At 42.3% G+C, this 27,682-nt stretch overlaps 1 protein-coding gene across 3 annotated transcripts; it reads right to left on the bottom strand.

The window, feature by feature from the left end:
• Positions 1 to 23,921: 23,921 nt before the first annotated feature.
• Positions 23,922 to 27,647, bottom strand: RPL15 (ribosomal protein L15). Of its 3 annotated transcripts, none has more exons than XM_033212787.1 (4): positions 27,431 to 27,573; positions 26,700 to 26,881; positions 26,161 to 26,297; positions 23,922 to 25,555 (listed from the first exon to the last, which is right to left on the bottom strand). In XM_033212787.1, exons 2-4 carry the CDS (start codon positions 26,869 to 26,871, stop codon positions 25,250 to 25,252), a joined length of 615 nt encoding a protein of 204 aa, XP_033068678.1. In that variant the 5' UTR covers positions 26,872 to 26,881; positions 27,431 to 27,573; the 3' UTR covers positions 23,922 to 25,249. The 3 variants fall into 3 exon arrangements, with proteins under 3 accessions (XP_033068678.1, XP_033068679.1, XP_033068677.1); XM_033212788.1 differs by lacking the exon at positions 27,431 to 27,573 and adding an exon at positions 27,066 to 27,090; XM_033212786.1 differs by having other exon boundaries at positions 24,958 to 25,555; positions 27,553 to 27,647.
• Positions 27,648 to 27,682: the final 35 nt, after the last annotated feature.

The following is a 27,682-nucleotide window of genomic DNA, read 5'->3' as shown; positions in this document are numbered from 1 at the left end:
ACCTGTAATCCCAGCCACTAGGGAGGCTGAGTCACGAGAATCCCTTGAACGCAGGAGGCAGAGTTTATTGTAAGCTGAGGTCATGCCACTGCACTCCAGCCTAGGCAACAGAATGAGACTCTGTCTCAAAAATAAGTAAATAAATAAATAAACAGACTATTTAAAAATGTGTAAGAGGTTACCACTATTTAAATTTGAAAAGAAGAATGTAAGTGAAAAATAGCCATTGCAAAGGATGCAAGACCCTCTCTTCGATGATAATGCCTATAAAATAATATTGGTGTCTATGAGCGTTTTTTAGAGGCTGTCTTCTTCCTATGAGACTTTGCAAGTAACTAGCAGAGGCTATAGAGCTATAACCCAAGTCAGTCACCAGCCACACCACTGGCCACTTGAAATTCGCTGGGCTCCCTAGTGCCGGAGGAGGATGCTCAGCAGCATCCTCTGGTTGGGCAGTACCCAGCGTGCTGTAGCTGCAGTGGAAATTGCATTGTGCTGCTGTCATTCCAAGGAGCCTCATTTATTAATCCTGTGGTGTCTATGGCTCAGTCTGTTCGGATTCTCAGAATATCCATAGTGGATTTCAGCCTACTCCACCTTCCTCATTCTGACCAAAATAACGTCGAATGAAGTGACTGTGTCTTCAAAAGTTATCTGTTAAAAATGCAAATTACTTCCTGGGAAAGCTACCTCATTAGCCCTTACATACGATTAACAGAGCCTGCCAAACAACACAAGATAGGTCCATCTAGATGTGAATAAAAGGAAGAAGAACCTAAATATTAGAGTCTTCTTATCCCAAACTCAATTAAGATAGGCCAACCGGCGCACTGCAGTATGAGGACCTAGATGAAGGAGGGGCATTAGGAAAAAAAGAGAAAGATGGAGTCTATTAAAGACAAGGCCAATTAAAAACATTTAAGGTCATTCCTCATTTTAAAATGTTCCAATGAGTCCTGCTAGTTGCTAATACCGAAACATCATGCCGCTTAAACTGCCTTTTCTGTGCCCTAGATCAGCAGTTCTCGAACTTTGGATCTCAGAACTCCTCTCCACTCTTAAAATTATTGAAGACCACAAAGTGCTTTTTTTGTGGACTATATCAAGATCTACTTATTAGAAATGAAAACAGAGACATTTAAAACACAAAAATTTCCAAGCATGTTTGTGTCAGAGCAGTGACGTCATCACATAGCAACAAATAGCTCTGGCAGTTTGCTCTGCCACAGCAAATTGCAGTTGCCATTCATCATGACATTTGTGGCTTACCTTCTTCCAGGCTATTTTTTTCTTTACCTTTCCATTCATGGTATTAGTTTCTATATTGCTCCACAATTCTGCATAATATATCTTATTTTAAATTTAAAACTTTGTCTATACTTAATTTTTAACTAGAAAAGTGATTTTGTTATAACAAAATAATAAAAATTTCTATTTAATTATGATTTATGTATCACTATGTAAATTATGTTTTATTTGATGTCTTCATAAAATATTCAAATAAACATACTCCACTATTACATCTGTGCGTAGAAAAAACTCATTCAAACTGAATCAATTCATTGATACCGACAAGACCAGTGATGTGTTTATGGGCAATACTGAAAACAGTGCACAACTCCAGCACACACACGACAATGCAGTAATAATAGGTTATGAGATGCAGTGGTTAAAGTTAAATACAGCCCAACCAAAACTGTCAAGTTGTGTTTAATGAAAAAAAAAAAAATTCACACTGTTGCAGTTTTTTTTTTTTTTTTTAGAAACAGGTCTCGCTTTGTCGCCCAAGCTGCTGCAATACAGTGGCGTAATCGTATAACTCATTACAGCTTCAAACTCATGGGCTCAAGAGATGCTCCCACCTCAGCCTCTCAATTAGCTAGGACCACAGGTGTGTGCCACCACACCCCAGTAATTTTTTTTTTTTTTTTTTTTTTTGTAGAGATGGGAGCCTCCCTATGTTGCCCAGGCTAGTCTTGAATTCATGGCCTCAAGCAGTCCTCCCACCTCAGCCTCCCAAAGTGCCAGGATTACAGGTGTGAGCCTATACACCCTGTCAGTTTTTAAATTTAAATTTAAATTAGTTAAAATGAAATCAAATTCAAAATTTAATTCCTTAGTTGCTGTAGTCACATTTCAAGTGTCAATAGCCACATGTGACTAGTGGCAACCAAATTCGTCATTACAGATTTAGAGGCTTTGTCTTCCTGAATCAGTTTGATAAATTATTATTCTAGGAGTTTGTCCATGTTGTATAAACTTTCACATTTAATGGAATAAAGTTGTGTGTATCCTCTTATGTCTTTGATTGATATCAACTCTATAGTTTCCCTTTTTTTTTTTTTTTTTTTTTGAGACGGAGTCTCGCTCTGTCGCCCAGGCTGGAGTGCAGTGGCACGATCTCGGCTCACTGCAACCTCCACCTCCTTCCAGTTCAAGCCATTCTCCTGCCTCAGGCTTCTGAGTAGCTGGGATTACAGGCACATGACACCATGCCCAGCTAATTTTTGTGTTTTAATAGAGACAGGGTTTTACCATGTTGGTCAGGCTGGTCTTGAACTCCTGGCCTCATGATCCACCCACCTTGGCCTCCCAAAGTGCTGGGATTACAAGTCATGAGACACTGTGCCCGGTCTAGTTTCCCATTCTTAATTTTATTTATTTGTGCTTTTTCTTTCTTGATCAGTCCTACTAAACTTTTATCTACTTTGTTAACTTTTTCAGTGGCCCAGTGTTTTGCTCTATTGATTGACTAAATTTGTTTTGTTTCATTGATTTCTGCTCTTTATCTTGATCTCCATCCTTCCATTTTATTTTTATCTTATTTTTCTCATTTCTTGATTTGGACATTTATCATATACATTTGTTCAATTAGACAGAGTCAGTTTCTCCTGTTTGTAACTAAGGAAACCTCACTGATATAATTGTTCTGAATCATTCTCACCCATTTTAGGGAACATTCCAGTCAACTACTGCAGTATAACAAATCACCCCATAACTTAGTGGCATACGATAACAGTATTACTTTGTTATCTCTGATGACATCTGTTGGTCCGGAAGCTAGGAAGCTCTTGGCTGGGCATTTCTGGCTCAAGGTCTCTTGGCAATCAGACAGTGGGTGGAGCTGGAACGGCAGGGGGATGGAGCTGCTAGGGGCTAGCTGGGCACTTCCCTCTTTAGGTAGTTACAGGGCTTCACCACAGGCTCTCTACATGTGGGCTAGTTTGGACTTCCTCACAACATGGCAGCCTCAGGGCAGTCAGACTGCTTACAGAACCGCTTAGGGCTCCAATGCAAGTGTTTCATGGGATAAAGGAGAAGTTGCATCATGTTTTCTGATCATGCCTCAGAAGTCATGTGGCATGAATTTTGCTGCATTATTGGTTAAAAAGTAGTCACAAACACACCCAGATCCAAGGGTAGGGGACATGGACCTCATCTCTTTATAACAGGAGCATCAAGGTCATATCTTGAATAGCATGAGAGATGGAATATATTCTTGCAACTATCATTTTCAAAAGGGAACAGTTTTAAAAAATCACACACATATACAGTGCACCCTGACTTGAGGACCACATTACTTTGTTAAAATTTTAAGATGGCTGAGCACGGTGGCTCACACCTGTAATCATAGCACTTTGGGAGGCTGAGGCTGGAAAATGGCTTAAGCCCAAGAGTTCAAGACCAGCCTGGGGAACATAGTGAGACCTCCGTCTCTATAAAAACTTAAAAAAATTGTTGAATGTGGTGGCTCTTACCTGAGGTACCAGCTACCCAGGCAGCTGAGATGGGAGGATCCTTTGAGCCTGGGAGTTAGAGGCTGCAGTGATTGGTGATTGTACTGCTGCACTCCATCCTGGGCAACAATATGAGACCCTGTCTCAAAAAAAAAAAAAAATACTGTACTTCTCAATGAGAGGTACCTGGAAGTACTTTTCTAAGTTTTAGGATAAGGAGAATTGATGCTCCAGAGAAAGGAATGAAAGTGAGATAAGTAGGTACAGAAAAGCCCTCACTCCACATAATTTTTCCACTCTATTTTTGAGGAGCTTATTCTCTGTGGAGCTGAAGGTCAGCAAAATTATATTTCAGATATAGACCCAATCTCTTGCCTATTCTGAGTCTTATTGTCTAATCTTAATACTATCTAGTATCTTTTCATTCATTTGGAGAAGAATCTAGTAGGAAAAAGGGTTATGTCTAAATGTAATGAGTGCAGTCTACACAATAATATATATATATATAAATCCAAAACAATCAACAACAGAAACCATCTGGCCAAGATGCTTCATTGAATAGAGTGGAAAAAATAATGCCATCTGGAAACCCCAGTTGAATTTTTTTAAGTGCTGCATTGATTTAATAACATACTAAACAGATATTTTTTTAAAAAGAAAGAAAATAAAGAAGAAAAGTTGCATGACAGTTCAATAAATAAAAAATCCTATATGAAATGCCTGATTATTTTCAGTACTCTATTGGTCACAGTTAAAAAAGAAATCCTACTTTTTCCCTGGGGTGAGGGGGAAAAAAAAAAACCCCCATCAAACACAAAACTTTCCCTAACATCAGGACGTGCTATCTAAAGAAACAATATATATTGCTGATTCACAGATTTTCCCATTCAATCTTCCTGTTTATTCTGTTGAAAACCCACTTCAATGAGAATTCCTCCCAGCTGTGCAGTCTCTCCTAGTATGAGTTCATTAACTGACCATTCTCCTAAGTTTTCTTTTATTTATTTTTCTTTTCTTTTTTTCTTTTTCTTTTTTTTCCAGACAGAGTCTATGGCCCTGCATTCACTGCAACCTCCCCCTCCCGGGTTCAGGCGACTCTTGTGCCTCAGCCTCCCAAGTAGCTGGGACTACAGGCACACGCCCGGCAAATTTTTGTATTTTTTGTAGAGACAAGTTTTCGCCACGTTGGCCAGGCTGGTCTCAAACTCTAGCCTCAAGTGATCTGTCCGCCTCAGCCTCCCAAAGTGCTGGGATTACACCGCCCCAGGCGTCTCCTAAATTTTCTATCCTACCTTGTCACCAATACTCAGAGGAGACTTAGAGACCCAGGTGGTTCCCTTTTCAACCATCAACTCTTCACTCAGCTTCAGTTAGCAACTCTCTTCCACTTGGTGAATTCTCCAAGTGCAGTGCATTCTTCCCTCACTGGGAAAGTCACCTAGACCAAAAATTCTCAAAATGTGGTCACTGGATCAGCACCATTAGCATCACCTGAAAACTTGTTAGAAATGCAATTTTTCAGCCAGGCGCGGTGGCTCATGCCTGTAATCCCCGCACGTTGGGAGGCCAAGGCGGGCGGATCACAAGGTCAGGAGATCCAGACCATCCTGGCTAACATGGTGAAAACCCGTCTCTACTAAAAATACAGAAAATTAGCGGGGTGTGGTGGCACGCACCTGTGGTCCCAGCTACTCAGGAGGCTGAGGCAGGAGAATCGCTTGAACCCGGGAGGCAGACGTTGCAGTGAGCCAATATCATGCCACTGCACTCCAGCCTGGGCGACAGAGTGATACTCCGTCTCAAAGAAAAAAAAAAAAAAAAAAGCAATTTTTCGAGCTCTACCTCAGATTTAATGAATCAGAAATTCTAAGGGCGAGGCCAGCAATTGGTATTTAACAAGCCCTCCAGGTGATTCTGAGGCACTCTCAAGCTTGGGAGAGCACCGGCTTAGAAAGCCAGTAGCCAGAAAATTGATCAGCCCTGTATTCCAGGGCTTACAGGCAAATGTGACTAAGTATATAAGGTTAGTGGCTGCCTCCCTTCAAAATTTCTGCACCACACATTCAAGCAACCGGTATTTCTGTCCCGTAATATGACAGGATAGAATTTTGAATGCAAAGAGCACATTGCTTGGGTTTGTGATTCCAGATCATCTTCCAGGCCTGGATGGATTTCTGCCTATAGACTCTAGGACAAACCTGCTAGTCTCATAATAAATACTCCTATTATGCTCCCCAATCCCACTTTTTTTTTTTTTTTTGAGACAGGGTCTCTCTGTTGCCCAGGCTAGAGTGCAGTGGCGTGATTATAGCTCACTGCAGCCTCAAATTCCTGGGCTCAAGCAATTCTCCCACGTGAACCTCTCAAAAAGCTGGAACTACAGGTGTATACCACCATACCAGGCTAATTTTTAAAACACTATTTGTAGAGATGAGGTTTTGCTGTGTTGCCTGGGCTCGTCTTGAACTCCCAAACTCAAACGATCCTCCTGCCTTGGCCTCCCAAAGTGCTGGGATTACAGGCGTGAGCCATTGTGCCTGACCATGAACCTTTACTAATTATCTATCTATAGATGTATTTATCTACATTCTAGAAAACAAATTTACTTCTTGCTAGGTGTGAGGCTCACACTTGTAATCCCAGCACTTTGGGAAGCCGAGGTGGGAGAGGATCACTGGAGCCCAGAAGTTCCAGACCAGTCTGGGTAACATTAGAGAGACCTCATCTCTGCAAATAATGTTTAAAAAATTAGCTGGACATGGTGACATGTCCCTATAGTGCCAGGTACTTGGGAGGCTGAAGTTGGAGGATTACTTGAGCCTAGGTAGAGGCTCCAGTGAGCCCTGATCACACCACTGCACTCTGGCCTGGGAGACAGAACAAGACCCCATCTCAACAAAAAAAGAAAAATTAAAAAAAGAGTTGATTAATTGATCTTTTTTTTTTTTTTTTGCCAATCAGAGCCTCAGCCATTAACACCTTTCTTTCATGAACTAATTTCTTCCATCTGCCTTATCAAATTTTGCAGATTTTCCTTTGTGCTAAGATTTAATTTATTATTTTTGAGATGGCAATAAATTTTACCATATTTAGTTTTAGCCATTGTCAGGGGTTTTTTTTAACAATAATATTCATTATGAATTTGATATTCTTTTAAAGCCTGATGGTTTCTGCTTCTTTTTTATCCAATTCATGAGGCGGGAGGATCCATTGAGCCCAGGAGTTTGAGACCAGCCTGGGCAGCATAGCAAGGCCCTGTCTCAAAAATAAAAATAAAAACTGAAAAAGCATTAAGATCACCTTCAAGGTACAAAGGGAAAGAGAGGGTGGATTGGATTGGAGCAGGTCCTGCTCAGCAAACCTCACAGCCTTATTTTGCCATTCTTTCGGGATTTAGAAATCATTTATTGCATGGATCTCTTAGGCAATCTTCTATAGATTAAAAAAAACTCAGAGATAATAAATCTTCTGATATTCTCTGAAAGTTTTTTTTTTTCAAGAGAGCAAGAATGGATGCTTTCATTTAAAGGAGGGAAAAATGCCTCTGAAAAAGGCTTTACTTTCTCAGAAGATGGGCAAGTTGTGAATAATCACCATTGTAGTTAGAGTTAATTCTTGCAGAGTTGGACCTTGTAGGTCAACCAGATCCCTTTCTTGCTTTATTAATTGAGTTGAAATAGTTCCTGCTGACCCGAGAGTGCTGCCAGCACGCCCAGAAGTGCCACCCGGCAGGCACTGTGTAATGAGACAATCCACAAGGCTGATCTCAGCATAAAGAAAAGTTCAAGCTGGGACTTAAATTTTTAACACATTTGCAGTATGAAAGCAAAATAGCCAGAGGAACTGCAACAGAGTGACATCATTCAAATAACTGAATAATCAGTTTAATCATTCAAATTCCCAGTATCACAAGAGACATATCATTATGACAGCATGGCCCACAGCTGCCTAAAATGTGTGCTTTCTTACTTTATACCCATGGCAAAGCATAAGGATACAATTATTTTTGGCTTTTGGTTTTGGTTTATTTGGAGTGGTTTGTTTGGGGGTGAGGAAAGATGAGATGACGTTTAGTTTTTCTTTATGAAAAAAAGTTTCCGCATACATGTGAAGGAACAAAGGAAGGGAGGGATGAATGATAAAAACATACAGACAAACCTTCGCCTATTTCTTTTGAACTAATGTAAAGTTCAGTTCATTACTTTGCCATTCTTTGAGCTAAATTTAGAAACCTCTTGCTATGGTTTGAATGTGTTCCTCCAAATTAATATGTTGAAAGTTAATCACTATGTGATAGTGTTAAGAGGTGGGTCGTTAGGAGTTGATTAAGTCGTGAATGATGTATTTGTAAAAGATGTTGAAGTGTCCTGGCCCTTTTTGCTCTTCTGCCATGTGAGAATGCAGTGATCAAGGCGCCATATTGGAAGCAGAGACCAGGCCCCTCACCAGACACCCAACCTGCTGGTGTCTTGAACTTTCCAGCTCCAAAAGTGTGATAAATAAATGTTATTTTTTAAATTTTATTTATTTATTTATTTATTTAGAGGCGGAGTCTTGCTCTGTCGCCCAGGCTGGAGTGCACTGGTGTGATCTCAGCTCACTGCAAGCTCCGCCTCCCGGGTTCACACCACTCTCCTGCCTCAGCCTCCCGAGTAGCTGGGACAACAGGCGCCCGCCACCAAGCCCGGCTACTTTTTTGTATTTTCAGTAGAGACGGGGTTTCACCATATTAGCCAGGATGGTCTCGATCTCCTGAACTCGTGATCCGCCCGCCTCAGCCTCCCAAAGTGCTGGGATTACAGCCATGAGCCACCGCGCCTGGCCTAAATAAATGTTCTTTAAGCCACCTGGTCTACGGTAATTTGTTATTGCAGCACAAAGTGACGAAGACATCCCTCAAAAACCAATTTTTACCCCCTGAGGGGTGATGTTACCCCCTTGAGAATGCATGTATAAAAAAGCAGGACCAAAAAAAAAAAAAAAAGCGGGGAGTGGGAGTGGGAGAGATAGGCACAGAAATTCTTTTCATGTAGACACTTGTCCCCAAACTCCATATGTTAAATAAGCTGATATATGCGTACAACAGGGTTTTCTCAACAGTGGTGCTATTGACATTTTGGGCTGGACAATTCTTTGCTGTCCTGTGCGTTGTAGGATGTTTAGCAGCATCCTGGCCTCTATCCACTGGATGTCAGTAGCAATACCACCTACTTTCCAGTTGTGACAACCAAAAATGTCTCTGGACATTGTCAAATGTCCCTGGGGGACAAAATTGTTCCCCTACCCCATTGAGAACCACTGGGATCGGATAGAGTAATTTACAGGAAACCAGCAACAGTGAGGAAGAATTCTGGAGGCGGGAGGCAGGAGAGAAAATAACTTCTGTGTGTGAGATTAAATGACAAATGCAGACAGCAAAACAATATTGTATTTGTTTTCTATTACTGCTCTAACAAATTACCACAAACTTGGCACTTGACACAATACAGAGTATGATCTTAACAGTTCCCGTAGGTCAGAGTCTAACAAACTAAAATCAAGGTATGAGCAGGGCTACATTTCTTTCTTGAGGCTCTAGGGGAGAAGCTGTTTTCATACTCTTTGGAGCATCTAGAGGCTGCCCACATTTCTTGGCTTGTATTTGCCTCTCATCTTGAAAGTAATGTCAGTAAAGTCATCTCTCTCTGGCTCTCATGTTCTTCTGCCTCCCTCTTCCATATCTCAAGGAGCCTTGTGATTACATTGGGCCTGAAGTCTCCCCATCTCAAAGTCAGCTGATTTGCAACCTTAATTCCTCTTTGTTTTATAATGTAACATGTTGACAGATTTCCAGTATTAGGAGTGGACATCATTGGAGGGGCCATTATTCTTCATCCCACAAATACATGTGGAGTGAGTCTATTAATATTAACATTGTTGACTCCCAGCATAGAGAAATCACCCAGATTTTGGAGGAAGAGGAAGAAGTAAAAGTGGAACACACTGCTAGTTTCTGCTCTTTCCTATGAGAGGCAGCAGGGATCTCTGCCAGTTTTCTTTCTGAAACTATAGAAGTTAATTTTTTGTTTTTGTTTTTGTTTTTTGTTTTTTTTTTGAGACAGAATTTCGCTCTTGTTGCCCAGGCTGGATTGCAATGGTGCCATCTCGGCTCACCGCAACCTCCGCCTCCTGGGTTCAAGCGATTCTCCTGCCTCAGCCTCTCTAGTAGCTGGGATTACAGGCATGCGCCACCACGCCCGGCTAATTTTGTATTTTTATTAGAGACAGGGTTTCTCCATATTGGTCAGGCTGGTCTTGAACTCCTGACCTCAGGTGATCTGCCCGCATCAGCCTCCCAAAGTGCTGGGATTACAGGCCTGAGCCACAGAGCCCAGCCTAGAAGTTATTTTGTAGCAAACAATAATAAATAGTCCTTATGCAAGATTAATTTGTTATAGAGGTACACTTCAGGTCATTACATCACAGGTTAAGTAAGGGACCTCTGCATATCATTTAGTATAGCAATTTATGCAAATCACTGGAATTTCATTATGTGATTTCTTTCTTTGTTGAGTCTCCTTTGATTGAGCCCTGTTTTCTAGGCACTCTCGCGATAACAGATGTTTAAAGGTTGCCTCCTAGGACTAACTCTAAACACCCCTGGCAAACTCTGTCACATCTATAATCACTTCTGACTTCCATTTAGTTGTGAGTTTTCAGTTCCATAATTATATACATCTCATTGGAAAGAGAATCGAACACTTCAAGCCACACTCCTTTCTAATCACCTGTAGTCAGTTGGCTTTGGGGTAGTATAGCTTACAGAACTTCTTCCCCATCTCTCCCCTCAAAATTAACCTCTCCATTTTAAAAACCAGCAGCAGGCCCTGCTGACTAATAATAAGCATCATTGCTCCAGACAGAGACTTGATAGAACACCCTGTCTCTGCCCAGTGCCCATAGAAAGGGGACAGCCTTTGGGGCAAGGAGCCGACAACCAATGCCGAGTTTCTGAAGTCACTGGGTGGTTGAAGGCAAGAAACCAAATTTGGGTCTCATGACCCTTTGCTACTTCCTGAAACCCACCCTTCTTCTCCATCTTTCTTTTCTCTCTCTCTCTCTCTCTCTCCATCCTTTCCATTTCTTTTTCCTCCCTTCCACTAATACCTATTGAGCGTATTGGTGGACAAAACAAACAAGAAAAGGAATGCATTAAACTTAAAACCTCTGGGGGTGGGAAGGTGGCTAGATAAACAATAAGAAAACACAAGAGCATGTCAGATGGTGATGCTAAGGTGACAAATAAAGCAGGGAAGAGAGATAAGGAAGTGCCAAGAGCGAGGACGAAGAATTTTAAAATTTAAAGAATCCAGGAAGATTCTACTGAGAAATGGATGTTTGAGGAAAGACCCAAACTAAGTGAGGGAGTGAGCCACGACTATATTTGGGAGAACAATGTTCCAGGTAGAACAGGCATTGAAAGAGCCTAAAGCTGAATATACTTAATCAAATTTGAGAGCGAGGAGGCCAGGATGGCTGCAGAGGCAAAAGTAAAGAGAAATGTAGTAGGAGGCCAGGCGCGGTGGCTCAGGCCTGTAATCCCAGCACTTTGGGAGGCCGAGGCGGGCGGATCACAAGGTCAGGAGATTGAGACCATCCTGGCGAACACGGTGAAACCCCATCTCTACTAAAAATACAAAAAATTAGCCGGGCATGGTGGCGGGTGCCTGTAGTCCCAGCTACTTGGGAGGCTGAGGCAGGAGAACGGCGTGGACCCGGGAGGCGGAGGTTGCAGTGAGCCGCGATCGCGCCACTGCACTCCAGCCTAGATGACAGAACGAGACTCTGTCTCAAAAAAAAAACAAAAGAAATGTAGTAGGAAATGAAATCAGAGACATAATCTTGTGATTGAAGGGAAGATTGGTTATTTTGTTTGAAACTTTACCAAGAGTTTCAAACCACTTCAGAAACCAGGTCAATGATGGAAACACTGTTTATGGTATTAGAGCCACTGATAGCATACACAACTGTAAACAACTGTATCAGGCTGCATACACAAAGATTCTGAATACAGGTGTAAACACCATCTTACAACTTTATTATATCCTGTGATCGAATTGTATCCAGATATTTACATATTTAAATACATACTGTTTTATCACAGGTTACCTTTATTTTGACTGGGTGTGGTGGCTCACGCCTATAATCTCAGCACTTTGGAAGGCCAAGGCAGGAGGATCAGCTGGGCAACATGTCAAAATTCTGTCTCTACAAAAAAAAATAGCTGGACATGGTGGCATGCGCCTATAGTCCCAGCTACTCAGGAGGCAAAGGTGGGAGGATCACCTAAGCCCAGGAGGTGGAGGCTGCAATGAGCCATGATTGTGTCACTGCACAATTGTGCCTGGGTGACAGAGTAAGACCCTGTCTCAAAAAATAAAAAAATTAAAGAGATTACTTTTATTTTTTTCTTCACATTACAATTTGGGCATCTTATTGACTTTTATGATCATTATAATTATGAAATTATATTTATAGATTAGTTATTGCCTATAAATTTAATTTCATAACAGTAAAGAGGGCATTGTAAATTCCTATTATAAAAAGGGAATGTTGGGTCATTTCAACCCCAAATAAAATTGAAAACTGTTTGTATAGTGTTGACTTTTTGGCCTTTTTTGGGGGTCTTATTTATCTTTTATTCTGAGGTTCAAAATCAATGGAGGGTTTCAAGCAAAAGACTGCCATGATCTCACTAGCTTCAGAAACATCACCCTTGCTGCCTTTGGGAGAACAAATTGCAGGGAATCCAACACAAAGTGTAGAGAGCTTAGCAGGACCTTCCCCCTGCACTGCTTATTCCACTACATTTTTATCCCTTTAGCCCACCAAGGCTGTCAGGGTGTTGCTCGGCCTCTCACATACTCAGCTACCCCTTCTAAAGTCAGCAAATACCCCCCAGGATGAAGCAGCTCTGAATGTGACAGTCTCTCTGGATTCCCCATGTTCTTCCAGCTCTGGGTTCTGTAATTCTTCATTGCTTATTAGCTCTCCAATGCCTTTAAGTAGACTCAATATATATGACATATTCTATATACTTATAATTCGACCTGCCTTTCTAGTTGTCCTTGGAGTGTTTGTTCAGATTATCCATTCCACAATGACTTATTCCATCATTATGAAAACTAGAAATCTTATCAGTTTTTTCCAATTAAAAAAAAAGAAAGACTGGAAGAAAATAAACCAAAATGATAACATGGTTCTCTCTGAGTAATGGGATTCAGGTAATTTTTTATTGTCTAGATTTTCCAAATTTCCTGTAATTCAAAAATAAAAGATCTCTTATGTGCTAGTATTATGTTTAAGAAGTCTGAGCATTCCACAAATTTTAAGTACATTGAAACATAGAGGTTGGGTGCAGGGGCTCATGTCTGTAATCCCAGCACTTTGAGAGGCTGAGGCAGGAGGATCACTTGAGCCCAGGAGTTTGATAGCAGCCTAGGCAACATGGGGAGACCCTTTCTCTCTAAAAAAAAAAAAAAAAAAAAAAGAGTTAGCCTGGTCTGGTGGCACACATCTCTAGTCCCTGCTACTCAGGAGGCTGTGGTGGGAGGATTGCTTGAGCCCGAGAGGCAGAGGTTGCAGTGAACTAAGATCACGCCACTGCTTTCCAGCCTGGGTGACAAAGTGAGACTCTGTCTCAAAAATAAATAAATAAATAAATAAGCAAATAAATTTTTTTCAGGTAGTCCAAAACATGGTTTTTATTTTTATTTTACTTATTTATTTTTTTGAGATGGAATCCTGCTCTGTGGCCCAAAGCTGGAATGCAATGGCGTGATCTCGGCTCACTGCAACCCCTGCCTCTTGGGTTCAAGCCATTCTTCTACCTTGGCCTCCCAAGTAGCTGAGATTACAGGTGCCTGCCACCACGCCCTGCTAATTTGTATTTTTAGTAGAGACGAGGTTTCACCATGTTGGCTGAGCTGGTCTCAAACTCCTGATCTCAAGTGGTCTGCCTGTCTCAGCCTTCCAAAGTGCTGGGATTACAGGCACGAGCCACCACGCCAGGCACAAAACATGGTTTTTACAGTTAATTTTAATTTTTGTTTTAAATATATTTTCTTTTTTTCTTTCTTTCTTTCTTTTTTTTTTTTTTTTTTAGAGATGGAGTCTTGCTCTGTCCCCCAGGCTGGAGTGCGGTGGCAGTAGCGCAATCTCCACTCACTGCAACCTCCACTCACTGCAACCTCTGCCTCTGGGGTTCAAGTGATTCTCCTGCCTCAGCCTCCTGAGTAGCTGGAACTATAGGCACGTGCCACCACACCCAGCTAATTTTTTGTATTTTTAGTACAGACAGGGTTTCACTGTGTTAACTAGGATGGTCTCAATCTCCTGATCTTGTAATCTGCCCACCTAGGCCTCCCAAAGTGCTGGGATTGCAGGCGTGAGCCACCATGCCTGGCTTTTCTTCCTTCCTTCCTTCCTTCCTTCCTTCCTTCCTTCCTCCCTCCCTCCCTCCCTCCCTCTCTCTCTCTTTCTCTCTCTCTCCTCTCTCTCTCTCTCTTTCTTTCTTTCTTTCTGAGACAGACTCCACTCTGTTGCCCAGGCGGGAATGCAGTGGTACTATCACAGCTCATTGCATCCTCAACCTCCTAGGCTCAAGTGATCCTTCCACTTCAGCCCCCCGAGTAGCTGGGACTACAGGTGCACACTACCAAGCTCAGCTCATTTTTTTCAGTTTTTTCAAGAGACAGCGTCATGCCGTGTTGCCCAGGCTGGTCTTGAACTCCTGGACTCAAGTGATCCTCCTCCCTCAGCCTCCCAAAGTATTGGAATTATAGGAATGAGCCACTTCACCCAGCCTGAATATTATCTTAAATAATGTTGTGGGCCGGGCACCGTGGCTTCCACCTGTAATGCCAGCAATTTGGGAGGCCAAGGTGGGTGGATCACCTGGTCAGAAGTTTGAGACCAGCCTGGCCAACATGGCGAAACACCTTCTCTACTAAAAATACAAAAAATTAGCTGGGCGTGGTGGCAGGTCCCTGTAATCCCAGATACTTGGGAGACTGAGGCAGGAGAATTGCTTGAACCCAGGAGGCAGAGGTTGCAGTGAGCCGAGATTGTGCCGTTGCACTCCAGCCTGGGTGACAGAGCAAGACTCTGTCTCAATAATAATAATAATAACAATAACAATAATAATAATGTTATGAAAAATTTAAAGCAACTTACTATTCCTTGGAATACTCTTCATACTTCATTAGGAAGTGAGCCAAACATATGTTTACTACTTTTTCAGAATTAAAACTGATTTAGGGCAAACTTTGTTAAAAACACTCTCATGTATTTTAAGATACGTGAGAAGATTTTTTGCAACATCCTTGGCCTAGAATTTACAATATTTAGTTGCTTATTAGAAAATCATTGTATGTAAGACAGACTATATGTAATTAAATAATTATGCCTCTGGTACAGGCACAAATGTATTTTGAAACACCAAATTTAAATATTTACCTAAAACTGTTTAAGTTTTAATGACAGTTCTAAAACATCCAGTGAGATAAATAATGCAGAATTGTTCACTGGTTTTGTCATACTTGAAATGGTGGTTTATTGATAATAAAAATGCTTTCAGAAAAAAATCCCAACTAAGGTGAAGATAAGGAAATCACTGTGATTTTGTGAGACAAACAGTGTTAATGGTCACCCAGATCCCTTTGGATCTTTCTACTGTTTCTATGTTGCCCTCCTCAGCTTCTGTGCTTCTGTTTCTACTGGCCTTACTTGCGACTCTCCTGGGAGGCTTGCCCTTGAGCTATTGAAGCCACTACTGGAGCAAAGTGCCTGGGAGTTTACATTCTCCTCTGGTAGCCCCTCGCCCATGACTGACAGATGCAAGAATATAAAAAACAGTATTCTTTTTGTCTGTTTGCGGTGTGTGTGTGTGTGTATGTGTGTTTGTGTGTGTGTGTGTGTTTTGAGACGGAGTCTCTCTGTGTCACCCAGACTGGAGTGCAGTGGCCCGATCTTGGTTCACTGCAACCTCTGCCTTCTGGGTTCAAGTCATTCTCCTGCCTCAGGCTCCCGAGTAGCTGGGATTACAGGTGCCTGCCACCATATCCTGCTAATTTTTTTGTATTTTTAGTAAAGACAAGGTTTTACCATGTTGGCTGGGCTGGTCTCGAACTACTGACCTCAAGTGATCCACAAAAAACAGTATTCTTGCCATGAATTGGTACAAACTCTGAGGCATAACTTCACTCCAGAGTCCTACTGTGGGGTCAGGAAGAAACAACTCCATGTAGGACTTTGACTGAAATCACAATCTGATTTGGCTTCCCTCTGTCTCTCTCTCTCTTTTTTTTTTTTTTTTTTTTTTTTTGAGACGGAGTCTCACTCTGTTGCCGGGGCTGGAGTGCAGTGGCCAGATCTCAGCTCACTGCAAGCTCTGCCTCCCGGATTCACGCCATTCTCCTGCCTCAGCCTCCGGAGTAGCTGGGACTACAGGTGCCCGCCACCTCGCCCGGCTAGTTTTTTTGTATTTTTTAGTAGAGACGGGGTTTCACCATGTTAGCCAGGCTGGTCTCGATCTCCTGACCTCGTGATCCGCCCACCTCGGCCTCCCAAAGTGCTGGGATTACAGGCTTGAGCCACCGCGCCCGGCCACTCTCTTTTTTTTTTTTAAGCCTAAATCATACTTTGAGGCTTCTGTGTTTTTGGTCTGACTTCCTCACGTCCTTGTCAGTTTCCCCTAAAAGCACTCCAGTAATAAAAAACTAGCACACAAATCTTGACTTGGAGTCGGTTTCCACATATGGCATTATCTCAAATTACAGTGTTTCTAGGAAAAAAAAATATAAACTTTTTTTCTAGATCATATTCAAGATGCAACAGGATCTTTATTTTTCTGTGCAAGTCAAACATGACACACATCAGAATTAAGAATGTAAATTACATTTTATATATTTAGAAACTTAATGTCAGTTCACCAAGGAGTTATGGGGGATTGGAGGGTTACTGAGCACTAATGGTATTCAAATGATAACATTTATTTATTTATTTTCAAGACAGAGTCTTGCTCTGTTGCCCAGGCTGGAGTGCAGTAGTGCAATCTTGCCTCACTGCAACCTCTGCCTCCCAGGTTCAAGCGATTCTCCTGCCTCAGCCTCTTGAGTAACTGAGACTACAGGTGTGGGCTACGATTCCTGGCTCAGATGATTCTCTCTCTCTCTCTCTCACTCTCTCTCTCTCTCTCTCTCTCTCTCTCTCTCTCTCTCTGTACAGAGAGAGAGAGAGAGAGAGGAGAGAGTGTGTCTTCCTTTGTTGCCTAGGCTGGAGTGCAGTGGCACCAACATGGCTCACTGTAGCTTCCACCTCCTAGGCTCAAGCAATTCTCCCACCTCAGCCTCCCGCATATCTGGTACTACTAGCATGCACCACCATACCAGGCTAATTTTTTAATCTTTTGTAGAGACAGGATCTCACCATGTTGCCCAGGCTAGTCTGGAACTCCTGTGCTCAAGCAGTCCTCCCAATTCGGCCTCCCAGATTTCTAGGATTACAGGTGCGAGTCACCATGCTCAGCCTTGGATGATCATTTTTTGAATCTTTCTTTTTGATAAGCAAAGCATCCTAGCTTAGTTAATAATCAACCTCTGGAAGCTAAGTAGTATATTTACACTCTCATAGAAAGAAGTTTCGTGATTTGATGACTGATAATTACATCATCCATCAGTTAATGTCTCTAACTAACTAGGACTGCCAAATAATGAACTTCTCTCTAAACGACAATGAGAATTGCCAACCAATGAGTTCAGATGCCAATTAAATCACAGCATGCCAATTAAATCAAATGATTTCTTCAATTTTGGAGGAGTGAGTTGCCCTTTGCCGGGATTTCAGAGTGAGCTGAAGTGTGTGTTCCAGCTACAGCATTTCGTTAAGTGTGAATGCTGTGATTATGAGGTTTAATGGCACAGGCCAACTATAGCCCCTTTGCAGTAGATTTTTTTTTTCTTTCCTCAATTAAAAAAATATAGAGATGGAGGCCTCACTATGTTGACTGGACTGGTCTCGAACTCCTGACCTCAAGTGATCCTCCCACCTTGGCCTCCCAAAGTGCTGGGATTACAGGCGTGAGCCACTGCACCCTGCCTTGCAGCAGATTTTTCTTTTTCTAAAGAAAATTTGAGCGGCATTTTATACTAAAAGGCTTTATTTTCAGTTTATTTTTCCTTTATAGAAATAGGTTGAAAACTATACGTATAGTGAAGATGTTCACTACATCATTAGTAAGAATAAAATCAATGGACAAGCTAAATGTCTAGCCAACCTTCCCAAGTCTGAACTGAAATGATGTTGGGGCTGTGGAGAGTGTTGCTGGGTTAAAAACTGCAACGTGGACTTCATCCTGTTTGAGGCAGCTGATGGTCAAAGTGTAGCTTGTTGGTGCATGTCACCCCCTATTGGTATTTCAGGCCAGCTTGATCCTTTTAGGACAAATCCAAAGAATTGTTTCTTCTCTGAATGGTGAATATTTATAAAACTGATATCAAAGATCCAACAGTTTGGCAAAAGATGCAGCCAAATTGCAGCCAATGGAAAACTAAAGGTCTTTTTAGACCAAAACCTTTTCTCTTAGAAAAGGTGTTGTCGCAGTTCATTCTTTTACCGTTTGTACCATTGGGATAAAATTCTTATCAAAAACTTCTAAAAACCTAAAATCGCCCTGACAAAGGAAGTGGTAATTATACAATTAAAATATCTATAGCAACAAATACTATTCTTATATGAAATCTATACATAAAACTTTTTATGGTAAAATTAGATTTCATATGCCTCATCTTCATCTACTAGAGAATGACACACAAAAAAAAAAGAAGAGGAAAAAGAGGAAGAGGAAAGAGAAGGAGAGGAAGAGGAAGAAGGGAAAAAAGAAGAAGAGAAAGAAGAAGAAGAAGGGGAGGAGGAACAGGAGAAGGAGGAGCAAGAGAAGGAGGAGGAGGAAGGAGCAGGAGGAAGAAGAAAGAAGAAGAAATAAAGAAAATTTTCAAAGGTCTAAATCGGTACTCTGGCCGAGCGCCACGGCTCATACCTATAATCCCAGAACTTTGGGAGTCCAAGGCAGGTGATCACCTAAGGTCAGGAGTTCGAGACCAGCCTGGCCAACATGGTGAAATCCTGTCTCTACTAAAAACACAAAAATTAGTCAGGCGTGGTGGCAGGTGCCTGTAGTCCCAGCTACTCGGGAGGCTGAGGCAGGGAGAATTGCTTGAACTCGGGAGACAGAGGTTACAGTGAGCCAAGATTGCGCCACTGCCCTCCAGCCTGGGCGACAGAGCAAGACGCCTTCTTGAAAAATAATAATAATAATAATAAACAAAAATAAATACATAAATGGGCACTATACAACAGAAATTTCTGTGACCGTCAAAATGTTTTCTGTGCTGTCCATTATGGTAGCCAATGTGCCCATTGAGCATTTGAAGTGTAGGTAATATGACTGGAGAACTGACTTTTAAATCCTATTTAAATTTTAAAAGTCACAGATGGCTAGTGGCTATCATATTGAACAGCATACAGCTAAAGTATTTTTCAGTGAACATTTGTGAGTATACAGCAAGGATGCTATTACATAATACAGTGTCAAATGAATTGGTTGCAGAGTTGTGTGCAGATAACCATATTTTACCAAATGAATCAACTCAATAAGGGAATGCATTATCTGTAGGAGAATTGTAAAACAACAAAAACTGGGTAAAAGTATATATATATATATTTGTTTGTTAATTTTTTTTCTTTTTTGAGACAGGGTCTTACTCTGTCACCCAGGCTGGAGTGCAGTGGCATAATCTTGGCTCACTGCAGCTTCAGCTTCCCAAGCTCAGGTGATTCTCCCACCTTAGCCTCCCGAGTAGCTGGAACCACAGGCGCATGCCACTGTGCCCAGCTAATTTTTTGTATTTTTAGTAGAGATGGGTTTCACCATCTTGCCCAGGCTGGTCTCAAACTCCTGAGCTCAAGCGATCCACCTGCCTTGGCCTTCCAAAGTGCTAGGATTACAGGTGTGAGCCACCAAGCCCAGTCTCAGTATATTCTTTTTTATCATCATCATATTCTGGCAATACTAAGCAATGTCAGTGACAAAATATTCTCTCTACCAGTGTGAACTGCGCTGGTTCCTGCTTCCACCTTGGTATACCAGCTGTTCTCCGTAATACTTCAAATGTGTACAAAGACTAAAGGGAAACCAAGTGGATTACTGTGTGTGGTAGACATTAGAGTTGTTCACAAATATTTGATTCTCTCTTTCCAAGCACTGGAAGATTTCACTTCCCCACCCTTTGTACCCAGGCATAGCCATGGGACTTGCTTGGACGACCTGAGCAGAAGCTCTACAAGTTAGGGTGTTTATGCTATGCTCTTTGCCCTTTGTCATGGACACCTCGCAGTGTTCCAGATAGTGTCTGTTCTAACGGTCTGGATTCTAGAGTGAGAATGATCTCTAAAAAACATGAAGTATGATCAAGAAACAAATCTTTATTATTTTAAGCCACTAAAATTTGGAGGTTGTTACTGTTGCCTCATTTAGTCTGCCTGATACAATAGACCCACTAATTTGGTTTAGAAATTTCAGAACTTAAAGATGAACTCAGAACTTAGAATTGAAAGGCAAAAATGAACAGTTGAAATTTGAAGAATTTATTCTACATAAAGTTACCTTCAAGAATCTCATGAGCAGGGCCAGGCTTGGTGGCTTATTCCTGTAATTCCAGCACTTTGGGAGGCCAAGACGGGCGAAGATCACCTGAGGTCAGGGGTAATAGACCAACCTGGCAAACATGGTGAAACCCCGCCTCTACTAAAAATACAAACAAATTAGTAGTGGTGCGCACCTGTAATCCCAGCTACTCGGGAGGCTGAGGCATGAAAATCACTTGGACCCGGGAGGTGGAAGTTACAGTAAGCTGAGATCGCGTTACTGCATTCCAGCCTGGGCAACAGAGACTCGTCTCAAAAAATAAGAATCGAATGAGCAGAAAAATAATGAAGCATAGCAGAAATGAGCTAGCAACTACCTTCTAATTTATTAATATAGCATGGTACATAAGGGAGGGGGGATTCTCTGATAGAAAAGTGGAAAGTCACTGTAAAGCAAACATCAACGTGCTTAAATGTACAAATGATGCTCAACTTTATTTATTGAATTAGTTAGGGCCAAGCTAGGCTATGCTGCCATAATAACAAAACACAACTAATGCAGTCGTTTGACACAATAAAATCATACCACTCATGCTGTCTGATGGGGTTGAGCAGCTTTCTTCCATCTTGCATTAATAGCTATGCTATCTGGATCACTGGCTTCCACAGTTGTGGGAAGTGTGGAGGAGGCATACCAACTGTTGTTTGTCTTGGAGGGAAGTAATATGACCCCAACGTAAATGAATGAGAGGCCAGGAAAACAACGTAGTTTAGTTGTGTTTTCAGGGGGGAGAAAAAGCTATGGTATGCACGTAGCTTTGCCTCTGCCATACTCAGAATGCAAAATAAAAGTGGAGAACAATATCATTTCCCCCTAACAGACTGGCAGTATCCCCAAATTTGATTTCATACATTAAAGAGGGTGTGGATAAACAAGTCCTCTCCTACTTTGCTGGTGGTAGTGTAAATTGGTTCAACTTTTATGGAAGATAATTTGTCAATATCTATAAAAAATTACATACATATGATTTTTAACTCTGCCATTCTACTTCTTGGAATTTATTCTACAGATGAATAAAGATGTATGCACACATTTTTCTTTTTGTAATAGCAACAGATTGGAAGAAATTTAAATATCCATCAGTAGGGTCCATATCCAATGAATCATGGTACATCCACCTGATGGGATACCATGCAGTTATACCAAAAGAATGAAGTTCCAGCCGGGTGTGGTTGCTCACACCTGTAATCCCAGTACTTTGGGAGGCTGAGATGGGCGGATCACCTGAGGTCAGGAGTTCAAGACCAGCCTGGCCAAAATGGTGAAACCCCATCTCCACTGAAAATACAAAAATAGCTGGATGTAGTGGCAGGCACCTGTAATCCCAGCTACTCAGGAGGCTGAGGCAGGAGAATTGCTTGAATCTGCAAAGCAGAGGTTGCTGTGAGCCACGATCGCGTTATTATACTCCAACCTGGGCTACAAAAACAAAACTATGTCTCAAAAAAAAAAAAAAGTTCCTCATGAACTGATAAAGAATAAGCTCTGAGATACATAACAAAACAAAACAAAACAAAACAAAAAAAATCAACAATGTGTATCATATCCTACAACTTGGGGGAAAAAAGGAGAAAATACATATGTAGGCCGGGCACAGTGGCTCACACCTGTAATCCCAGCACTTTGGGAAGCAGAGATGTGAAGATTGCTTGAGTCCAGGACTTTGACACCAGCCTGAGCAACATGGTGAGACTCTGTTTCTACAAAAAATACAAAAATTAGTCTGGCATGGTGGTGTGCACCTGTGGTCCCAGCTACTCGAGAGGCTGAGGTGGGAGGATCACCTGAGGTCAGGAGTTCGAGACGATCCTGGCCAACATGGCCAACATGGCCAACATGGTGAAACCCCGTCTCTACTAAAAATACAAAAATTAGCTGGGCGTGGTGGTATGTGCCTGTAGTCCCAGCTACTCAGGAGACTGAGGCAGGAGAATCACTTGAACCTGGGAGGCAGAGGTTGCAGTGAGCTGAGATCGTGCCACCGTACCCCAGCCTTGCGACAGAGTGAGACTCCATCTCAAAAAAGAAAAAAAGAAAAATAAAATAAACTTTAAGTGTATAGGATTTGAATTCAGTCTGTCACTGTATGACTTTAAGCAAGTTGCTTCATCTTTGTGTTTCCTCATTGGCAAAAAAGGATTAATACTAGTAACTGCACCTTTTGGGATTATAAGAAACCAATTTTTATTTTTTGGAGACGAGTTCTGGCTCTGTCACCCAGGATGGAGTGCAGTGGTGTGATTTCGGAGGCTACAGGTGTGCAACACCATGCCCGGCTAATTTTTTTTTCTGTGACATGGACTCTCACCACGTTGCTCAGGCTGGTCTCTGACTCATGAGCTCAAGCCCACCTTGGTTTCCAAAAGTGTTCGGATTACAGGTGTGAGCCACCACACCCAGCCAATTGTTGTTATTACTGAAGAAAATTTGGGCCCGGTGTGGTGGCTCATCCCTGTAATTCCAGCACTTTGGGAGGCCACGGCAGGTGGATCACTTGAGGTCAGGAGTTTAAGACCAGTTTGGCCAACGCGGTGAAACCCCGTCTCTACTAAAAATACAAAAGTTAGCTGGGCGTGGCGGTGTGTGCCTGTAGTCCTGGCTATTTGGGAGGCTGAGGCAGGAGAATTGCTCAAACCCAGGAGACAGACGTTGCAGTGAGCCGTGATTGCCCCACTGCACTCACACCTGGGTGAGAGTGAGACTCCATCTGAAAAAAGGAAAAAAAACTGAATAATCAATGTTGCTGTGTGAATTACATGCCATTACAGAAATAGTAAAGCAAATGGGAACAGCTTGTGGGGCAGTCAGGGCATAGCCAATAAAGTGACCCTTAATATTGGAATAAAGTTTTCCCATCATAAAGGTATTAGGTGTTTGGTGTATTTGAAGAACAGCAAGGAGCCTGGGGTGAGGACAGCAATAGGACATGAGGTCACACATACAAAGTGGGAAGATCATGAAAGCTATTGTGAGGACTTTTGATTTTTTTGCACAGGAGTGCCATGATCAATTTAATAGGATCCCTTGGGCTACTGTGTGGAGATTAAACTATAGGGTAGCAAGGACAGGGACAAGGTTTTCTTGTAGACAACGCTGACCTTTAGCCCGAACCCTTTCTCTTTCCCAAATTAGCCAGGTGTAAGTTGTTTTGTTTTTAAATAGAGGTCTCACTATGCTGCCCAGGCTGGCCTCAACAAATCCTCCAGCCTGTCTCCCAAAGTGCTGGGATTACAGGCCTGAGCCACCACACCCAGCTGAAGAGTTTTAGATAAAAACTTATTTCATGCAATGATCAAAGAACTGAGAGAGTAAGTACATTTTATGCTACCCCAAATTATGTTATTTCTATAATCACATTTTGATGCCTTTTTGCTGGCTAGGGTATTTGGTTTGCTTTAAAGTACATTAGCACTAGATGACAAAAAATAACAGAAAGTCCATTTTTTAGTTTAATAGACATTTATTCCTTTAGTTGAACAACCTCTACACAATAAAAATGTATGACTTAAGAGCTTTGTGTGTGTGTATGTGAAGAAATTTAGGTCTCAAGAACTTCTATGAACTTGCTATGAGTACTTCCTGAAATTCAATTGAGCCTTTTGAAACCCCTAGAGAAGACCGGAGAAAATTGGTTCAGAGAAACGAGCATTTAAATTTAAGTCAGTAAAGTCAGAATTTAGAATTGGGCAATTCCTTGTCTACCTTTTCTTTATACTCAAATCCACCCTGGGAAACAGTCTAGTCTCCTGGAAGACATGATAGAAATAGAAATGCAATGTGGTGGTATACTCAAAGTGGGAGCACAAGTGATGGCCCAACTTTGTGGAATGGTAAGGATTTTTAGGGTAGTTTGGCCAGGAACATGAGAAGTAATTGCACAAAACACATACGGTTGCAAACCATGCGCTTATGACCTTTTCTGTAGCCTATGGGAGTGCACAGAATGGGTAACCCAAGATGTTTTTAAGACTGACTGGACTAAGAATGAGGTGCTTATAGTCAACTACTTTCCCCCCTAATGTGACTGAAGGGATTCATAATGATCACAATTAGCATTAGTTAACATATTTTAGGATTGACTTCTCACACTTGAAAGGTATTTATCTAATGGCCACTGGCTTACCAGCTTCCCACTCTAGCATTCATTGCTAGCTTATCAATCTTAAGGCTAATTTTATCTCACATTCAATTTCAAAACACACCAGTGTTAATACCACTACCACTGATCATTGAATTACATGAAGCCACAGCACTGAACCAGGAGCTTTCACCTTTTTTATGTGAATTTAAAATGGTACTGTGGAGGCGGAAGCAATTTTCTTCAGGCTAACCCAGATTTTCTAAAGCCCAGTTAAAAAAGTCTGTACCTGTCAAACTAAAAAAACCCAGCCACTTGAAAGTAAACCAGCAGAGCACTGCCATCACCAACAAAGCTGCGGGTTTCATCACATGCACCAGACAAATCTACAGGGCTAGTTTCAGTTCTCTTAAAGAATTTATTTTAAACCTATTATACCACAGTATGTTTTATACACTGACATACAACTCCCTAATAAGATAAAGCAAAGACAAAGAAGTTTATCTTATTAGAAACAAGATACACCACCACTTATTGTCTTCAAACATTATTGCACTTTAACTTTCTTAATTTGACAAAGCATTCAAGAAACAATCTGCAGACTAGTTTTAACAGACAAATAACACCTGTAAGCAGACATGACTGTCCTAAATTGTTTATTAGGTATGAATTTTACAAACTTTACTTATATTAGCGGTAACGGTGGAGCTGGAGAGTATTGCGCCTTCTCCAAGCTGCCCGGCGAGAACCACCAATAGTATGGTGGAACTTATGGCCCTTTCCAAGGCCACGGCTCTTTCGGCCTGCAGATGTCAGCCCACGCATCTCCCTGTGCTTGTGGACTGGTTTGGTGATCCACTGGGTGTCAGGATTTCTTCTGATAGCTTTATGGAATGGATCAATGAGGATAACCTCAAAAAATTTGTATGTGGAATCTTCTCCAACCCAGTAAGAATTCAGGACTCTCAGAGCCCCACAGTGGCGTCCAGCTCGCTCCTAGAATAGGAAAAAAGGCCAAGGTCAGTCTCCCACATTGCCTATAGCAGCAAGTCGGAAAGAATTTTAATTCTCAACTCTAGTTCACCACCAGACAGGAGTCTTTTACTACTCAAGTATTCACTAAGCATCTCTCCCTAGACTATCACAAGTATAATGAGATAAAGTAAACTTGCTACAACAACACGCATAAATATAGACTGAAACACATCATTCCCTCTTAATACTCCATTCCTTACTAATACCTGGGTAACAAAATTTAGGGTTTGAGGACCTTATCTTTTTCCAATACAACTGAGAGCTCAGCAACGTTTAGCTTTAAAAATATATAGTATATATTTTAGGCTCTGCAGGCCACATTTGGTCTCTTTTGCATATTCTTGCCTTTAAAGCTTAGCTTCCACAAGTACTTCCAGTATATACACACGCATTGTAACAAAGACAAGTCTTTCAAGCAATTACTCTTTACCAAGATTAGTAAAAATCACAAACCCTGTTTTATACACGTGACAGCTCACTTTAAGTACAATCAGAAGAGTTGCTTAAATGTCTCTCCCACTGTCCCCAGGCAGTATTCAATATAACTGCTACTCAAAACCATTTACCTCTGCAACGGACTGAAGGCTTCGAGCAAACTTTAGCTGGTTAACACCATGATGGACAGGCTTGCCGTAAGTTGCACCCTTAGGAACTGGGCGTTTTCGGCCACCACGGCGAACACGAATCCTATATATAACGTAACCTACACACAAACACACACAAAATTAGTGATTTTACAGGAAGCCCATCAGGCTTAAGACTCAATGGCTTGTCATTAACACTCCACCAAAAATACTTCAATAGTAAGTTAATGCTATATAATGGAAAAAAATAAAATACATCCCAGTCTGTCAATGTACTTAGGTTACTCACACAGGGAGACACACTGTTTGCTTTAGTCTGAACTCATCCAGATTTGTAACCTTTGACGCACTTGCCACTTTAGACAACAAGTGCATAAAGTAACTGACCAGTGCTGCTAGCTATGTTCTGTCAAAGCCCTATGAGAAGACAGACACTGGGGCAGCAGTGTCTTCCTACCAGCTGGTTTCCAACTTTCCTGGAATACAATTTTATCCTAGCATCCAGGCAGTCGATCACGTACCTTGCTTGGCCTTGTAGCCCAGTCGGCGCGCTTTATCAGGCCGGGTGGGGCGGGGAGCCCTGTGGAGAGCAGAGAGCTGGCGGTACTGCCAGCAGCGGACCCTCAGAAGAAAGCGCATGACATCAGACTGCTTCTTTCTCCATAGCTCCTGGATGTACTTGTATGCACCCATCTTGGCTTACCTGTGAAATCAAACTGGGTATTAAATATCATCCGCTTGAAGCACAATACGACGACCCTACTCGTCCATCTTAGTTCCTCAACAGGCACAAGGAAACCGCCGGGAATGAAAATGGCTCTGCACCAACAGCCGAGGACAGCTAGCCCAACCCCCACCAATGCGCCCACGGAGCCGCGTTCAGTCACCTCCGCAACCCCGGCGCGGTGCTCTGCACGTTTTGGTGGGGCGAATTAACAGGGCCAGAGGTGAGCACCAAGGGGGCGGGTGGCTGCGGCAGGCGGCGTCCCCAAGGGGAACCTGCAAGGAGATGCCGCTGACACAACAGGGCAAGGTACTGCTGCGGCCGCGGAGAATTAACTCTCGAGGAAAATGCATCTACCCCACCCAACCAGCAGCCTCTCTTTAGGCTGCCTTGTCCCGGGCGCCCCATTCGTCAGCCCCACGCCTCCTCCAGGATCCGGGCCCAGCTCGAATTCGCGCCGCCATCACATCTTCGCTCAACCCGCCCCAGGGGCCGCCTCTCCACCCCCTCGCTGTCCCGCATCCTGACCAAACTCTGGCCGCACAGGAGGGAGACCTATCTCGGAGGACGCAGGGTCCCCGGGCCTGGATGGCTGAAGAGGAAGACGATCAACGGCGGATGGAAGAGCAAAGATCTCCAAAGCAGCCTACCTGATGGCTGCCGCCAGACGGAAAGGAAAGAGCTGTACTCCCACAATCCCTTTTGGGCTCCTCCCCCACCTCAGCCAACCTCTTTCCGGTGGAAAACTGCGGCCTCCCAGAGCCTCATGGGACATGTAGT

The sequence above is a fragment of the Trachypithecus francoisi genome, unplaced genomic scaffold (assembly GCF_009764315.1).
Source record: "Trachypithecus francoisi isolate TF-2019V2 unplaced genomic scaffold, Tfra_2.0 Lachesis_group0, whole genome shotgun sequence".
NCBI classification, from domain to species: domain Eukaryota; kingdom Metazoa; phylum Chordata; class Mammalia; order Primates; family Cercopithecidae; genus Trachypithecus; species Trachypithecus francoisi.
The sequence above is the reverse complement of the archived record's forward strand: the minus strand, read 5'-3'. Positions and strand labels throughout refer to the sequence as shown.

What these genes read in the sequence shown, in the direction of transcription:
- RPL15 (XM_033212786.1), bottom strand. Translation starts at nt 26,871, where the DNA reads ATGGGTGCATACAAGTACATCCAGGAGCTATGGAGAAAGAAGCAGTCT. An exon ending in GGGCTACAAGGCCAAGCAAG is followed by an intron (nt 26,298 to 26,699) that starts GTACGTGATCGA and finishes GTTTGTGTGTAG; the next exon opens with GTTACGTTATATATAGGATT. An exon ending in GCCTTCAGTCCGTTGCAGAG is followed by an intron (nt 25,556 to 26,160) that starts GTAAATGGTTTT and finishes TTCCTATTCTAG; the next exon opens with GAGCGAGCTGGACGCCACTG.